The sequence below is a fragment of the Cataglyphis hispanica genome, chromosome 17, assembly GCF_021464435.1.
Source record: "Cataglyphis hispanica isolate Lineage 1 chromosome 17, ULB_Chis1_1.0, whole genome shotgun sequence".
Classification (NCBI taxonomy): Eukaryota; Metazoa; Arthropoda; class Insecta; order Hymenoptera; family Formicidae; genus Cataglyphis; species Cataglyphis hispanica.
This window is the reverse complement of record NC_065970.1, coordinates 5531775-5550853: the sequence shown is the minus strand read 5'-3', so window position 1 is coordinate 5550853 and position 19079 is coordinate 5531775. Positions and strand designations below refer to the sequence as shown.

General features: G+C 33.2%; 1 protein-coding gene across 3 annotated transcripts; it reads right to left on the bottom strand.

Annotated features, from left to right (window-relative positions):
• Nucleotides 1-20: 20 nt before the first annotated feature.
• On the bottom strand, nucleotides 21-18578 carry LOC126855957 (uncharacterized). 3 transcript variants are annotated; one of them, XM_050604077.1, is made up of 9 exons: nucleotides 18296-18578; nucleotides 12401-12795; nucleotides 10539-10893; nucleotides 9793-10316; nucleotides 8617-9561; nucleotides 6815-6921; nucleotides 5618-5816; nucleotides 5307-5534; nucleotides 21-5051 (listed from the first exon to the last, which is right to left on the bottom strand). In XM_050604077.1, the coding sequence occupies exons 2-9, from the start codon at nucleotides 12782-12784 to the stop codon at nucleotides 3888-3890; spliced, it is 3906 nt and encodes a 1301-aa protein (XP_050460034.1). In that variant the 5' UTR covers nucleotides 12785-12795; nucleotides 18296-18578; the 3' UTR covers nucleotides 21-3887. The 3 variants fall into 3 exon arrangements, with proteins under 3 accessions (XP_050460034.1, XP_050460032.1, XP_050460033.1); XM_050604075.1 differs by lacking the exon at nucleotides 18296-18578 and adding an exon at nucleotides 16046-16637; XM_050604076.1 differs by lacking the exon at nucleotides 18296-18578 and adding an exon at nucleotides 16046-16637 and having other exon boundaries at nucleotides 5618-5795.
• Nucleotides 18579-19079: the final 501 nt, after the last annotated feature.

The following is a 19079-nucleotide window of genomic DNA, read 5'->3' as shown; positions in this document are numbered from 1 at the left end:
TACAACAATGCATAATATAACGTAACTATTTTACATATTATATGAGTTTTATCGACTTGAAATATTGCGTGATGTCAACCTTTTTACTTTCTGTTATGATCAACTTCTGACTCATGTATTCTCTTGACATATGTCATGTTGTCATTTGATCATAATACTCAATCCAAAGTTGGACATACCGCAGATCTGTAATGTGTGCAATCGAGAGTCATTCGGCTGCCTTATTATTCGACCGTGATTGGTTAATTCACTTATATCTTAAGTCTTACTGCTTGAGTTTTTTTGTGTGCCACGATTCTAATTGACTTTTGGTGGTCTATTGTAAGCCAGCATGTATGTTTGCCAGCACGGTGTATGTTTTTCTGCATGATTAGCTGTATACTAGCTTGTACGCTCCTGTGCTTGCATTTGTACATGCCAGACTCCTCGATATATTGAAAGCAGGCTAGCTTGTATGATTTCTATGTTCGCTCCGCATTATTTCGTGCTTATTTACTTGCATGCACCAATCAGCGTATCGAAAATATTTCATTCAAAACTATCTTCATTGTTGATATGTTGATGTTTCAAATAAATTTTGACGTTTGTCAGAATATTAATATTATACAATCAATTCCCGGATATAATTTCTCTCAAATCGCGAATCTTTTACAAATGTTTCATTTAACCTATCAAACCTATTATCCAGCTATGTTTGACATTTGACGTTTTCTTTCGTCTGATGTTTTCATACAACATTTCAGTAAACTTACTTTATGTGACATCTTTATACAACGCTCCATACAACAAACTAAGCAGCATATACAAGCACACTATACAAGCTATCATACAAGCATACAAAAAACGTACATTGTGTAACGCCAACTTTAGCAATTAAAATCACGTAAAATATTAAATAATCAAAATGACTATATCAAAATTTCCTTTTACTCCTCTGTTAGCATATGCCCGAAAATGTACCTTGTATGTATACAGGGTATTTTAAAGCACCCTAGATAACATTCGTGAGCAGCTGCATTCTAGAGCATAAACTGAAAAAGCTTTTACCAAAGGCTTTTTTTATGACGCTTAATAAAGGAGTTATTATTAAGTAAAATCTACCAATCAGTGCTGACTTTTAACCGGATGCATGTCAGTCGCGCGCCTGGTAATGATGCGCTGTCGTAATGGCGGAGCGCTCACGGACACTATCAAGTGGCTCATCGATGTATGCCCGGCTAAAAGTTGGCACTGATTAAGGATGTTTCGTATCTATTTTTGAAACATTAGGAATTTAACCTAAATTGTACAAAATGTTTTTACATATGTTCAAAAACTTATAAAAAAATCCTAAGTCGATTCACTGAAGCGATAAAAAGTTATAAAGATTTTAATTTGTAGCGAATTAAGGATGTATCATGTATCGAAATATTAACAAAAGTATGAAAATTTCATAAACTATTCTACTACTTTCTTCTGAATATCTTTGCAAAAACTGAGCACAATTCTCTTAAACAGTTTGGAAATTATTTAAGTTTAAAGTTACTTGATTCTTATGGAAAATCGCGTATTGTAGCACTTATTGATAAATTTGACAAGAAAAAAATATTACCAATAAAATAAAAATTTTCATATATATTAAGAAAACTTTAATAAATATTTGTGCAAAATTTTATTTAGATCCACTTATTTGTTTAAAAATTATTTACTAAAAATTATAGAAAAATATTATCTGTTTTTTCTCTCTTTTTGCAAATTACGCGTTTTTTTATTGTTTCTTGCAATTGATTTCAGGGGATATTCACAATCAAAAGTTTTTGCTATAAATTAGAAAAAGTATTAATTACAACTATTTTCTTTTACGAAGACATCAAAATCCAAATTATTTTGTGATATTTTAATTCTTTTCATAACAGATTTATTTGTTTGATTTTTTAAACAATATATAAATGTACGAAATATGTCTCTTTTTTTTAAATTTTGATAGTTTTTTGTTACTATTGTATATGCAAAACATCCTTAATAAAATTTATACGATTAACAAAATTTTACTCAATAATAACTCTTTTATTAAGCGTTATAAAAAAAAAATTATGAAGGACTTTTCTATTCAGCTTACTCTAACGGCTCACAAACGTTGTCTAGGATGCTTTGGGACCCTGTATATGGAATGTTCGCATCAAACGGACCACCTCTTCTTCCTTAATGCAAAAAACGTTTGAGATCTCAAAATATTTATATATTTGTGCAGTTTCGAATGGAACGTGGTCTTTGAAAATATGACAGTTACAATATGGCGCCTGAAATCCACAAAAGTTACGAATGATCTTACAATATTTTTGATTAAAATGCGAAAACTTGAAAATTATCATTATGAGGTTTCGAGATTGATTACGAATCTGCAAAAGAATTATAAAATTCAAAATGACAGCTATAAAGCCAATGACCTTTGTCTAAATAACTGAAAATCACTCGAATCGATTTGAAAATGATCTCTGAGCAGTTTTCAAAGTAGTTGATAATAAATCTGTAGCCAAATTTAAAATAGCAAATTCAATGCATTTGGTTATTATTATATCCAATTCATGGCAGCAATTAACCCAAATTCTTTTCTCTAAGTAACGAAAAATTATTGCAATCGACTTAAAATTGATTACTCGAACTTCTAATTTTCAAATTTACTAATAATAAATCTGCAAGCATATGAACCTTTAACTCATAAACTCTGAATCCATTACTTTATAATCAAGTTTAGAATTTGTGTGTGTGTGTGTGTGTGCGCGCGCGCGCGCGTGTGTGTTAGTGAGTCTGTGTGGGTGTGTGTAAGAAATAATACATTTATTTATTTTTCATATAAGCCGTTTATTTGCATATAAGCAAATGCCGCAATTTCTTTACAAATTTTTATTAAAGTATAAAAACTTGGTTGATTTTACATATTTAAAACAATTACAAAGTATTGAAACAAATATATGCTAGGCGTTATTCCTTGAAGATCTTTTTAAATTTTATTGAAAATATATAAGAATAAGAATAAATATATATTGTTTTATTAGCTTATTTTCTTGCTTGATGGCACATCATATGTTTCCTATAATAAATTATTTTTTAAATTATTGACTTTTAATAGTAAATCTTCTGACTTCTCATTACAGCCACATTAATTAAAAAAAAAAAAAGAAAAAGAGACAATGAAAGTTAAAGAAATATATAACTCTTTTTCTTAAGTTATACGTCAAAATAAATTAATTTTTTTATAGTTCTTCATTACTCATGCTTAATAATATAAGCTGATAAAAACCAATTAATTTTTTGTGTATAATGCAAAAAAATGATGTTTTGCTGTGGATGTTATGATTGCCAACGTGGTTATAAGGTAAAAGATTTTCCAGGAATCTCCTCCAGGAGATTCTAACTAAATCATTATGAAATATATAAGGTACATGAGAGGTAGCACGTTCGTAACATTTGTTACAACACATAATAATATTTATATATTGACGCGCATATATCATTTTCGCATTATCTACTTATTGCACAATATGTATGCCGTTTACGATATAATGTAATAAAGATCTAGTGTACTAAATTTTTTTTGTACGGCCAATTTACAAAACAGAATATTATATAAAGCACCTGTGCTGTGCTGTGCATAAAGCACCATAAAATTACAATAAGCGTTTGTATTACAACCAGGCACACTTTATCACATTTGTGTAAAATCTGATACATTTGCAAGATAGAATACGCTTGCGTTTGTTTTAATATTCTGACTAGAGAGATACACAAGTTATTAGTAAAAATATGTAAATATGCAAATATCGAAACAATAACACATCTGTTCACATATTTTTTATAGTTAATTGTCTTGATTATAAATATTATTCTTTCTTACTCCTATAATATTCTTAAACAAGTTTTTTCAGCTTAGGCATTCTCTTGGGGCACTTTTCCACATGAATACTCCAGTGACGAGTTTGGCACCTCTCGTCGCAGTAAAAGACCGCCTCGCAGCCCAGGCACTTGAACATGGAACCGGTTAAACCACAATTAGAGCACTCCAAATTGCTTGTAGTCTCCAGAGTGCGATTCACCTTTCCCAGATGTGGTGTTTCGCAGTTACGGTTTTCTTTCCTCGCGGGTTCCTTGACAGTTATCGCACTGTTGGATGTGAAGACCGGAGCGGATTTATATGAAGTCGATGTGAGCACCGAAGATGTTGATTCTTGCGCATTGTCGCCGAAAATAGCCGAAGACGGTTGAGAATAAGAGACATCGTCCGTCTTCACATAAGGTAATCGATCCAAAATAAGATTCTGTAGTTGACGGTAACTACCATTATTCAGTCGCGAATCTATGTTGACGCCAGCAACGGATTGCATTGATTCTTGCGGCAAACACTCGCGACTCGCGGCCGGCCTATCCGTTGTCAGCAACTGCGAGGATTCGTTACTCATAACGCTACCGATATCGCTAGACGCCATATCCGTGTCGGTTCTACCGTACGATGGTAGAACCGTACTACGTTGTCGGCCAAAGGAGGCCGCCGCGACCACCGCAGCTGCCGCCGCCGCAGCAACGACATCCGGAATCATCCTATTTCTACCACATTGATTGTTGTTCGCGGTAGGATAGCCGGCCAGAGCGGTACGCGTCAAGGTACCGTGTTGTGCGGTGGCCCCCAACGGCGGGGGGGGCGGTAACAAGAGCGACGGCAGACAAGCTGATGAGGTGCCATTCTGCGTGGCGGCTGTTGCTGTTCGTAGTCGATGATCATAGTCCAAGCCGGCGGCAACGGCGGCATGCTGATATCCACCCGATAATGAAGCAGGGTACTTGAGAAGATCCGTAGCAGCATAGTGACGAGTTGCCGCGTCCTGTATGGCCGCAGGGAAACATTTGTCCAGATGCTGCATCTGACGAAGCGGCGCAGTGGGATGTGAGTCCTGCAACGGACTTATCGGATAACTGCTTATCGACGATGTAGTGGGATGCAGACGTGAGTGATAAGAGTAATCGCCGTAAGGACATATTGCTGAATAACCAAAAGCTGCACCGCCGTAAGGATCAATCTGTCAAGATGAATAAGTAAATGACGAAATATTTATATTTATCGTAGACAAAATCCTTTCTAAACAACTGATTAATATAATAAAATGTTGATAGACATTATGAACTAATATAGTGCATTTCAAATGTATGTAATGCATGATCTTAAGATTAGGTCTCTAGTGAGAGAATGAGTATTTAAATTATTTAAATCGATAATAAATATATTACCGTTTAATTGATTTGTGATATTTTATCGAAAAACTATTATTTCTTACCGCATAATTAGGTGGGTAGAATTGGGTAACCGAGATTGGAGGACAGATACCCGGTCTCATTGCAGACGTTGCCGACGATGCCGTCGCGTACAATTGTTGCTGACGTTGTTGATGCTGTTGACGCTGCCATCTTTCCGTATTCCATTGCGGTACTACATTGACTATATTATTTCGTGTCGTATTATTCGGTGCACTTGCACGGGTTTTTTGTGTCTCTAGTCCGGGAACCTACATACGCAAGTAAAATTTCTCAATAATCTCATTATTGAAAAAGAGTAGTCACAATTTTGGATAAAAATAGATGTACTCACACGAGCAGTTTCCGCCGTCGACGCAGTTGATAAAGTAATTCCAGATTGTAATTTAGACTTTGATTTGGCACCCTGCTTTTTTGACATTCGCGCTACCCAATTGCCCAATGTAGGAAATTGTTCTGTCATAATGCGGTTTCCGTCATTTCGTTGATTAGTAGGCTCCTGAATGACTTTACTATTGCAACTGTTAGGTAAGCTGGTACGCGTGAAAAAGGCATATTAAAAAATGTATATTATCTATTATATATAGGGTATTCCATTATTTTAACTAAGACAGCAAAATATCTAGAAAACTGTCCTATAGAAAAAAATATTTCAGATAAAAGTTGCATGGTTTCGAGAGAGCTACGTAATGAAAATATGAACTTGATCTTGAGTGACCTTTTTAAGGTAAGGTCAATGTGATCAATGTTTTCTTAAATAAAACTCTTTATTTTTTACTTGTAATCCTTCTTGAGACGTTTTTAAAACACATAATAAAATATTTTTTTATTAAGTATTTTTCGAGTTATTTTATATCTTAATCTGACATATTTTGATATAAAATATAAAATATCTCGTAAAATATTTAATTTTTGGTAATTTAACCATAATACTTTTATGTGCAGAATATCGAGATAAATTAATTGGTATAAAAAAATAATTGTTTTAATTTTTTGAAAAAAAGTATGTAATTATTTACAATGTTTTTTTTAATAACAATTATTTGTTTTTTTTAGATTGATTAATTTATCTCATTATTCTATACATAAAAATATTACAATAAAATTAACGAAAATTAAATATTTTATATCAAAATATGTCAGATTAAAACATAAAATATCTCGAGAATATTTAATAAAAATAAAAAAATATTTTATTATAATGTTTTGAACGTCTCGATAAGAGCTATAAATAATAAAAAATAAGGAGTTTTATTTAAGAAAACATTGATTACATTGATTTGACCTTGAAAAGATCAAGTCAATATTTTCATTATGTGATCCCCTCGAAACCATGCAAGTTTTGTCTCAAACATTTTTATCTATTGAGCTCAGTTTCCAAGATATTTTGGATGTATAAGTTAAAATAGAATACCCTGTATAATATTATTTTATTACACATTAATATTATATTTTAAAAAATTTTATATATTAATATAAATTAAATTTTTTATAACATATTACATTTTATAGCATATGAAATCACACTTACACAACACATTGTTGATTCGAACTACTAACGGTAGATCCAGATTGAGTGAATCCCAAGGACATTGTTGGATTTAATGCCACAGACTGATTTATGCTTGAAGTCATCACCTAGAAGCATATTAAAACGCGCTTTAATATTATTAAAATTTTTCCTAAAATAATCCAAACCTTTTTACAATAAATGGAAATAAAAAATAAATAGATGCATGATAGTAATAATATAATATATTAAGCAACCAATTATTTATCAATTGCTCTAATTAAATTATTATGTGCATTAATTTACACAAATAGAAATGTAATGGAAGAAAATATAAAACCAAAAGAAAGAATTTAAAAAAATAACTATGCAAATTAATCTCCACAAATTGTATTGATTGTATAACATTGTTTTAACAGAAAAATTAAAAATTTTTATAAGGCTCGGCACAAAAATCAAAATAAAACAGAAAACAGACAAATAAGACCCGAGCGCAGGAAATTGTGGCGCAAATAAATCTTCAAATCTGAAAAAAAAGAAAATGACATTAAACGTACGTTTCGGTTCATTTTCGGTATGACAAATTTCCTTTTCTCTTTTGTTTAAAATTGCTGAAAATGATCGGAAGACGGATCATTAAATGTCTTTGTCTTTTAATTGAATATTTGCGTCACAATCTTCTGCGCTTAACTCTTATTTGTCTATTTTTTGTTTTATTTTGATATTTGTTTTATTTTCTATCTGGATATGCAGTTTTTGGATTTTAGTAGTTGAGATTTATTTGATTATTTAAAGTAGTTGTCTTGCGACAATACAATCCAAAATTTATACTCTATAAATTAATGTTAAAACATCCGCCAAACTACGGTTACCGATTGAAAATTTTTGGACATTCTGTATGCTATTGCCTAAGTCAACATTCGCGTTCGCAATGTTCGCAAGCATCATCTGTTCTTGTTTAACTTTCGGTGAACAACAAGGATAAAATGATAACATGAGGTCTTTTTATTATTGTATTTTTAAAACTAAATAATTTAATAATTTCGGTTTTTTTAATAGAATTCCTAAAGTATCATTCTACTTTGTATGTTTTTTATTGTTTATTGTTATTATTTTTTCTAATTATTAAAATTCGAAATACGAGATTTTCATACATTTTGCGTATATGACAATGTATAAAAACAGCAATTTTTGATAGCGATTATCTCGTGTTCGGGACAGTCAATAGTTTTTAAATTATACAAACACATTTATTAACACATAATCAAATTTTTCTGTTAATTGCGAATTGCGAGACAACTACTAATAATTTTATCTAGGAGAGAAAGATCTATAAAAGAGAATAATATTTTTCGATAATAACAGCAATAGGCTCAGAATATAAATAATTAAGTGGGAATATTAGCAAATAAATAAAAGTTGAAGCACGTATATTGGTGTGTAAGCTTATTATTGTTAAATTTTATTAACAAATATGCATAAAAAATGTTTTGAATCGTTTTTTGGTCCATCTTTAGCATGAATATGTGTAAAAATCAAATTGGAATTTTAAAACCTGACATGCACAACATTTGTCGAGGTTTTAGAGCCTTCCTTTTTAATTATTAATTTTGATTTGAAATTTGACTATAACGATAAATTCGAATTTTAAAATTCCAATGTGAATTTACATATTTATATCAATAATGGAAGATGAACCAGAAAACAGTCCAAAACGTTTTTAATGAATATTTGTTAATAAAATTTAACAATAATAAGTTCGCACCAATACTCACACTTTAGCTCTTATCTATCAGTGTTCCCACTTAATATTTTTTGTTTACCTTCTGCGCGTCCTTTGAATTCTGTATGACTCCCGTAAAAACTACGTTGTCTCGTGCGACGGACGAGCCATAATAATTTGATTGCAGTTGTAAGATATTAGTCACATTGGCAGTCGGTATTTGCGGTCGTCTGATTGCTATCGTTGACGCAGCATCCTGTGCAGCAGTAACCGCACTCACCGTTTTATCCTCGCTGTTAATATTTTCTTCTGAATTGTAGCTTTCATATTCTGTGACCTTTCTAGTTTCTTCAACAATCGGTAGACACGATAACGATAAAGCCTCGTTCGATCTCTGATCCGGTTCTTGTTTTTCGCAAACAATCTGTTTGCTCGCGGCGGTTTCCAAGATCTGACTTACTTCGTCGAGATGTCCAATTTGAGTAGTCGGTCCTTCTTTTATGTCTCTCATGTTGCTTCCATCTATCTCGAGATCCATCGTTGAAGCTATCAAAAAATTGTCCGAAGATATTGGCGATATTGCTTGTCGGTGAACGTCGTCAAATGTTTTAGTATCCTCTGCGATCTTCTCCTTAATTTCCGAATTTTTTAATTTTGGCGAGGCCTCTTCTCTGTCCCACTCTCCCGTACTGCTTTCCGCATCTTCAAACTCCGATGAAACTGAAGATACAATTGCTGATGCTCTTGTTACACTATCGCGAATTATCGTTCGATTCGTATTATTCATTTTCACATCTTTTTCGATTGTCGAGCTCGACGAGTTGTCGCCTGCGTGCCAGCTCTCGGTGGTAGATTTAAAATTTTGCTTCAAACATTCCAGAGCAGTTGGCTGGATTGCAATGTAAACTCTGGGCAGCACTGGTGGACTATTTCTCATTGTATCAGGTGATTTATCTCTCTCATAGTCGATAGGGGAGCGAGGTGACAGTTTTGGTGGTTCCGGGGAAGGAGACGGGGAAATTCTACTTTTGGATACTCCGTTTACCTTTTTAAACAAAGATATTAGTTGTTAGTGGAAATGGCATGAAATAATCAACTCTATGAAAAATCGGTCTACTCTGTACAAACGAAGTAAAGTAAAAAAAAAACAAAAAACTTATTCATCTAGAAGGGATTCTGATACGACGGTTCTCTTCTCAATAAAAACAAAAAAATTTTTTGTTCTAAGAACAGAATGATTTTGCAACAACTATTTCATCTAATTTCAACCATTTACCTGCGTGATGCTACTGTCGACGATTGTCTCGACTGAAATCGAACGCTCGTCCAATTCATAGTCGAGATCGACGACGACATCATCATCGGTTGTCGATGGTATAGAAGCGGACAGTTTGCATAACAGCTTCGAAATATTCTCGATTTGCTTCTCATAACAATTCATCATCTGACGCAGTCGAGTGCTACGCTGCGGGCTCGTGTCATTGGCGTTGTCGCACTCAGCCATCTCTCGTGAAAGCTCCAATGCCTTACCGCGCAATTCTCGCAGCTTCTGACGTAAACGGTTGCGACGATACTTAATCTTGTAATCGTCACTCTTCGGCGAGGATCGTCGACTCTTGTCCCGTATCGACGATTCGCCCAGCTCTTTTTCCGAGACTACGCTGCTCCAGAAGGAAGTGGCGGAATACCTGCATGGCGATTCCGGACGTGGCGTGGCGCCAGTGACGATGCGATAATTGGATTCGTTTCTCGATTTCCCGGCATCCATCTCGATATTGCGATATTCGTTGGTAGTGCTTGCTGAAAATAAAATCAAACAACTAACAGGTAACAATGTAAAGAAAGCCATTTTTAATATTTTAATATAGACATGCGCGCATACATAAAATTCTTTTTTTTAATATTTAATTCTACAAAAAATTTACCAATTATCTTTTGTTTGCAAAAAATTTATGAATATCAAGATAAATAATTCCCTTAGTACAGCTAATCAGAAGCATTGAATACGAAAAAATGACATACCTTCGCACACGACTTTCTTCAATCTTAAGGGCGGCACGACTTTGTAAATTTCCTTTGTCTTTTCCCCCTCTAATTCCGTCGTTGATACCATGACGGAAGACGAATATCTTTTATCATCCCATAGTCTTATCACCAAGTGCTGTTGCGATCTCCTTTCTCCTTGATCAATCAAATTATTCGAACAGCTTTTGGAGTATTCTTTCAAAATATTCTTAACTCGTTCGTCGTTTACAGGACTAGCGTCCACTTCGTGGGATTTCCTCCGTTTCTTTACGTTTTTGGTAAGTTCTTTCTCGTATTCTCTATCTCTATCTTCGCCGTTTTTTTTCTTAACATTGTTGATCTCTTTTGTAGTCTGTGAAAATGTGACAATCGTCATTAAATAATATTTACATAATAATATTTACTATCATATAATTAAAATAGACAATTATTATTGATTAACTGTAATAATCTTCAATTTTGATCTGTGAATATATTGCTTGTTTTAAAGTAGCTCCCCAATTTCACTATGAATTGTAAGAATTATACATAAAACAAATAATAAGGCAAAATATATACGAATTAATCCTCCTCAGTCGGTGTGCGTCCCGCAGGCATGTGGGATCTACAATTTAACGCCGGTTCCGAACAGCCTAATTAGAGGGGTGCTCATGCAAGATACTCTCAATGGTTTGCCATTGCCTGCCGAGAAGTGGCGATCGCGAATCCTATGATATTTTTTATTTCTGGCTAGATTTAAACTCGAGACCTTTGATACAGAAAGCAAACGCACAGCTCTCTACGCCACGATCGCCACATACGAATTAATATTATTATATTATATACTATATATATGTATATTATATAATACAAAATTATTCAGTAATTATTTACATTAATGAACACTTTGCCAATGACTTTGACCTTGACATATGACAAGTACACGATCCTGAGTAATTTTTCCTTATAACTTAATCGGCGGTCTCTTATAATACATATTTCTATATTTCTGAGATAGATAGAAATTTAAAGTTTGATTTGAAACAAAAATGAGTAAATTTTCGGATTAACTTACACCTGACAAATTGTTTTTATTTTTACATATATTATATAGAATACATTTTATAGTGACACACATTTTGAATTTTGTGCGCTCTCCTCTGGTTCCAGAGATATACAATTTTAAAGTTTCATAGTTTTAATGCTTTTTCTGTTATAAAATAAGAAAAAATAAAGTTTATTTATGTTGTATTTGTGTAGATGTGGAAAAAGTGTCTGTTTTTTCCAAAAATAAAGCTCCTTGGTCTTTTCCACTTTCCACGCAAAACGAGATTGAATGCAAACCTATGTGTCTAGTATTTTGATAGTGAAGTCCTCTCGCACGAGTGGGCAGAACATATTGCTTCCATGCATGTACTTTTTAATGTGAAGTGAGGTTCCACATGGGTTGACAACTTTTCACGCAAATCGAGGTTCAATTCAAATCTTTGTATTGATAAATACTATCTTATATAATCTTTTGATAAATATGCATAAAGTGGAAAGTTGTAAACTCATGCAAACTGTCTCTTCGCATTAAAAAGTGTATGCGTGGAGACAGTATGTTCCGCCTCTCCTTCCTTATTGGCAGTGGAACTCCACTGTCAATAAATTACACACATGGATTTGTGTGGAACCTTTCGTGAAAAATTGTAAATCCGTCGATAAATGCTGTTATAAAAAATTTTTTTTTATTTTGATAAGTAGATTGTATTTTATTCCGAGTATTTTTTTACAGAATGTATGTATTAAAAATATAGTAAAATTTGAAAACAACACGTTTCTTTTTTTAGTTCATCCCCGAGAAAAAAGCTAAAAAACAGCTCAAGTTTGATTACTACCTCTATGACATTAGTCGGAATACGTGGTAAAATGTAGTCCGAACGATCGAGCGACAGCGTCATTTCGCTTGTATTCTGCTGCCCAATAGGAGGAAAGTCGTTCAGATCATCCATCAACATTGAAGATGATATATCCGATTGCATCTCGACCACGTCGATGAGATTCGACTGCGAGTTCGATTTTGAGTTCGACAGTTTGAGTATCGGCGAGCGCGATGTCACGAGCGATGCCGCCGACCTCGTTGGTATCGGCGGTGCTGGTCGAATCGGCAGGGAGCGATTAGGTTGCACGGGGATCACACAAGGGCCGCGATCCCTCAAGGCAGTCGCCAGGCTGCCACCTGTACCGCCGCGTTGCAGCTTGCTGGAACTGTCGGCTATCATGATGCGAGGTTCTGGAAAAGAACGGAATTCGGAATTAGATCATTTTTCGGTATGAAAGGATATAAACCAGAGTTTACTCAAATTTTGTGAAAAAATTTCCTGATCTTCCGGAGTATTTTTGTACAAAATTCCAGCTAACGAAAATAGTTTAAAAATTTTTGATGTATATATCTTTTTAAAATTTTTATTGTATACATTTTCCAATATTCTTCACTCATACGAAGGAAAAACATAATCATTTATATTCAAGTTAGATTTGCAAATATAAAAAAAGAACTGAATAGTTGTCGTAAGATAAACATTTTTTACTTGCATGACATTTTTATATTTCTATCATTGAAAATTACAAGAAAGAATATATATTGCATATTCAATATTTTGTTAAGACATTGAATATATAAACAAACAGATAGATATATTTATAATATATTTAAATACATAAAATTTGGTTTATCGACGGATTGATAATTGCTTATAATATAAAAACAAAATTATCAAAGAGATAATTTTTTTTAATTCTCTGAATCCAAATAAAATTCTATGAGAACTTCCTGGTCTTGTCAAGCATAATAAAAACCTCTAAGTTTTCCATGTTTTTGCAGGAAATAGATAATCTGATAACGCAATCCTAGTCGATAAATTTTCTGGAAGAGAACAATAGATTTAAAAATTTCATTGTCATATTCAAGATACATTTCATCACGGTTGATTTCTCAAAGAGATTTCAAATATTTTCAGAAATTATACGATTGATGTAATAACATCAAAATGCGGACGAAATAATATTTCAATTTACTTTAATGATGTATATGCTATAGAATTATATTTTTTAAATATATTTTTCAGCATGTTTAAAAATTTTCAAGACTTATCACAAGCTTTATAATGTAATCGAAATATTTTGTTACTTTTTATATTCTTTTGAGACCATAAATAAGCACATATAAAAAGGTAGAATGATTTTTCTCTTTTTTCAATATCACATATTGAAGTTTGAGAAATCAAACTTCAATATGTGATATTGAAAAAAAACCAGAAGGATTAGATTTGAAAATCGATTTATATGACTGTTTCCTATAGAATACACATGACATTATGCATTATCAAGCGACGCGGTAGCATCGCGATGCCAAGTTTATAAAAAAAAAACGCCAAGTACATGACAACAATTTTCTGGCATGTAAAGAGTTTACCTATGTACAGGGGCCACGGTGCTACCAAGTAGCTTATCCGGAGTTTTATGTCTATAATGGTTTTGATAAACTTTCAATTAAAATATCTCAGAAACTAAAGCCGTAATGAAAAATCTAATGGCACTTTTATGATATAATATGGATGCAAGCTTTCGATTGCAACCAATTTCAATAAGATTGGTGCTGTCAATTCTGAGGTATGATAATCGTTACGTTCAAAATTGTGAAAAAAATTTCTTCATTAACTTTTAAACTCACGTACGTATACTTGCACGCACACATACAAAGCGATTTTGTTCCTCAAGGTGCGTTTGCAACGCTCATATACAATTATTCGCATGAGTGTGCAAATACGCCTTGAGAGACAATGTGTATGTGCGTGCATATCTATGATACTTATAAGTATATCTTACAAGTATTCTTTTATAATTTATAATAAATGAGAAAGACGGAACGAGAGAGAGAGAGAGAGAGAGCCAAAGAAAGAGAAAGAACGAAAGAGAGGGAGAGGGTACATGTACATATATATCCCACGCCACATTGACATACCGCCAAATATATTATATAAACAAAATCGTGCTTCGGTACATTTTTTGATGTGCGGCTATTATTTATATAGCGCTATTGTTTTGTATGTGGAATGTCTCACTTTGTTATCATTCATACAGTGAAAGCGAGTAGGCAATAAGGCAATAGTTCCGTGTGTCGTCATAGTATGTATCGGTCCCACACATCGCGAATATTCACGAGTGCAATTATGCGCGATTTTGGCCGATGCCGAATGTAAATCTCCCAGACTACTCGTACTTTGTTATTTGTATACATATTACGTATACAATTTTTCTTTGATTCGCGATAGTTTACCGATACTCAGCAAGAAAAGAGCGAACACGAACACGAGTAACGAAATAGTCCTTGTGCTCAGTCCCACATTACTCGCGAATGCTTTCACTCGCAAATATTCGGAATATGGGTGGGATCAACTTATTATATGCGATCGTAAAAGTCCTTAAAAGATGTCTACAATTTAATATCTACAGTTAATACTTAACGATTCATAAGCGAATGTTATTTATCAAAGCAGATATTCATTTCGTGTGATTTATCAATATACTACTATACTAAAAGAAAATCTTATAAAAGTAAAAAAAATACGCCAAGTATATAAAGAAAATCCTAACTTGTACGCAAAAAATTACTAACAAAAATTTTAATATTTATCCCTAAAAAATAATTTTTCAATTTTGTAGAAAAAATATAAATTTTTATAAAAAACAGTTATTTGCAGAAAAAATATTAATCTTTATAAAAAAACAGTTATTATAAAAAGCAGTGAGATTTCTAAAAAATCCTGACAAAGATAAAAAAAAAGGTGCCCAGATCGCATTATATGTCATATTAATATATTGATAATGATATAATAATGCATATTATATTGATATATTGATATAATATATTGATAATAATAATCTTTCAAATTCTTATTTCATATTGGGCATGCCAAGTATTTGTATGTCTCTTTAATCTTCATCCTTTTCGTTTTTATTTAATATATTATACAAAATATTTATTTGGAGGAGGGAGAATAATGTAATTTCTTGATAGAAATAAAATGCATTTTAATTTTCTCCAGAGAATCTATAATATTTCCATAATTGTAAAATTGATTTTATGACAAATATTATTTCAAATTACAACTTTTTACAAACTAAACATTCTACTGAATTAATTTCTATGTACTTGACTAGTTAACTATTGATTTCATATTTAGTTTTGATTTTGATTTTTTAAGTGGACATTATTTTTTAAGGAAAAATTTTTTTAAAAGTTATTTTTTTAGAGAAAAAATTAAAAGTTTTGTAATATTTTGCGTATTAGTTAGGATTTTTTTTATGTACTTGGCGTATTTTTTTACTTTTGTAAAGTTTTTTTTAGAGCGCTATGTCTATTCTCGAGAAAATATTCGGTATCAAAATTAAAGATTGACGAGAATAAGAAGTAGGAGAGGGAGGAAGAGTGTTAATTGTGTCAGACAATACATCGCTTTTGCTCGTTATCACATTCTCACCCGACATTTCCGAGCTCTCTTCGATGTCGTCGAATCGCTTCAGGATCGTCTGTTTCCAGGTGGTTTTCCTCGAATCCTCATTAGTCAGATCGACGACAATCGGAACTTTTTCATGTTCATTTGAGGCGACCGTGGAATTCGTCTTGCCGCTGACATCAGTATTGAAATAATCCAAATGTTCCAATTCTTTGTCCTGATCCTCTTCCGTTTTATGTATTTTTGCGCAATTTTGCTGCTGCTGCTGCTGTAGCTGACATTCCGCGCAATCTTTGCACGTGAAACACACGCCGTTAGCTTGTTTCTCGAGGTGCGTCGAGCTGGAGATACGCGGACAAGTCGATCTTTCTTCATTACTCGAGTCGCAGAAAAGCTCGATGTCGCAGGCAACTACGTTGGAATCGTTAACAGTGGAATCAAATCGAAATAAGTTTTTTTTGGGATCATTGGACTTGCTATGTAATTTTTTGTCACGGGATATCGTGACTTTGGACCAACGAGATGATCGCGTGGACGATGGATCGGATTTTTCTCTTGACGATTTTTTCCTTCGCGGCTTTAACATGACATTCGAGTGTTGATCATGTGATCGCATTTTTTTTACGCGTTACGATTGAGTAACATGGGAGAGAATTTTTTTGAATTCTCGGTAAATTGAATCTCACCGAAGTAATTTCGTGTTCTAGTTGCATTTAAAAGTATTCACAAATGAGCAGTTCATCCTTCTTTCCATTCGCGAAACACACGTTCTATGATAATAATTATAATTGAAAGGGGACGAGGCAAGAGAGTGCGGGGAAAAGAATAATTAAATATTGACGAACCAACAGTATACTTTATCAGTTTTGGTCGATGAAGTTGAACAAAGTCTCGCAAATAATATATACGTAGGGGAGAAGAGAGAGACGCATTCGCGAAAGGGAAGGCAATAATTGCAAAGCTTCGTGCGCTACATGTCAACTATTCTATATGATGTTTTTTTTTCTTTCTTTTTTTCGTTAGAGTTTCTTTTATCGATTTTCATCGATTGTTTCTCGTACGTGCTGTACGATATACATACAATATACGAAAAATGGAGAAATTACGTTTTGCACGCGATGCACACTCCCCTTGTCCCACCTTTTCATTCTCTCTTTCTCTTGTCCGACGCACTTTTCTTTTTTTTTACTTGCACGGATATTCACGATCGCGCCAAGTTAGGAAGAAGTTGAAAGCCCTCGAAGCAATCGAATATCAAAAAAAAGATCTTGTATTAAAAACTTTTATTCTGCACATGCTTGTATGAAATGTAATTATTCTATATTCAACTTAACATCACACAATTAGGCCGCAAATGTAATTGTTAAATGATAGGATAATCAACACTTTAGCAAAATTACTGGCAATAAGTGGAAAAATGAGTTTATCGTTTAAATTACGAAATACAGCAATATTTTAGGTCCCTCAACAATCTATATTGGATGATTTATCATAATTACTTATAAAATTAATTACATATAAAACAATTAATTAATTAAATGTCTTTTTATTTAATTTGTTCCTTCCTATCCATTCTCTTTTTTCTTATTCTCCTGTAAAGGTCATAATATATAATATATTTTGAAAAGAAAGAGAGAATATTTTTTTAAAGAGCATAATCTTTTTTTATTATATTTGTTTATATATTTTTATATCTTTTTATTAAATAAAAAGTATGGTACAATTTATTAAGGCTAATTATTAAAGACAACATTTATAATATTACCATTCAAAAAACCTTATTCACTTCATCGACCTTACATCATTCAATTGTGATAACGAGAGAAGCGTGGATGCAAATTATCTTTGCATCGAGGTATATTCAATCATTAAACGAATATCACAAAAGTGAAACAATCGTGCGTAATTATAATATAAAGATGTTGTGAAAATCGACAAATGACATTTCCTTTGATTAATCAATTGTTATCATATTATATAGTTACGTTAATGTAATTGTTACACACACACACGCACACACACACGCACACACACACACACACACACACACACACACACACACACACACACACACATGCACGCACACACGCACGCACGCAGGCAGGCACACGCACATAATGTATATTAGATTGCGAAACAAAATGTAATATTTTTCCGTTTCATTGCAAACGCGTTGGCAAAGCTCACGAACGGAGATCTTCATTATCATCTTTCTATCGTTGCTTTCGATCTTTAGCACTGACAAGTTAATGTATACTGCACATCAAATCTTACGTCACCGTATCACACTGCGCCAGGTATCACATGTCATCATCCATCAGTCGGAGATCACTAACCCCACGATAAAATAATGAAAAATTGACGAGACGAGACACCTTGCTCTTCTTTTGCTCTCTTCTTTTTTTTCTGCTAGGACACAATACGCACAATAATATTTTCTTTTTTATCTCCTTTTTTTATTTCAATTTTCGTCTAAAGAAGTTTCGTTAAAAAGTTTTTATAGCTGATGGTATTTTTCTTATTTCAATTTTTATTTAAACTTAAAAAAAATTTCGTTCGCCGATGGTATCTCAAATATATTGTCAAGTCTAAAATCCGGAACTTTTGTAGCAACCGTGTTTTAAAAAACAGAACGCGTTCTCTTCTCTTCGACATCGCGGCGAATGCGAATAAAATTTGTTACGATGAAGATCATCTTCCGCATGGAAACAATATACTACGAACGATGATACCTCAGACGTGTCATAAAGTTGCAATGCAGACTGTCATGCGAAGAAGCGATTCCACTAGCGGGGAACAATAAAACGAGTCGCGCGGCATGTGCGTGTTCTTCCCCCTTCTTTATTTAACACCACACGCGTGACGACTGGCTCTCTTTCAGGAGCCCTTCGATACACGACAGGCGTATTTCAATTGGCTGTTCAGAACGCGCATCCTCCGGCGCAGGCGGAAGGACGAAGAGAAGGGACAGTCGCGAGTCGATCACGTTGATATTTTCCTGCAATTTATTTATTTATTTTTTTTTTTTTTTTTTTTTTGATACACGCCTACACCACTA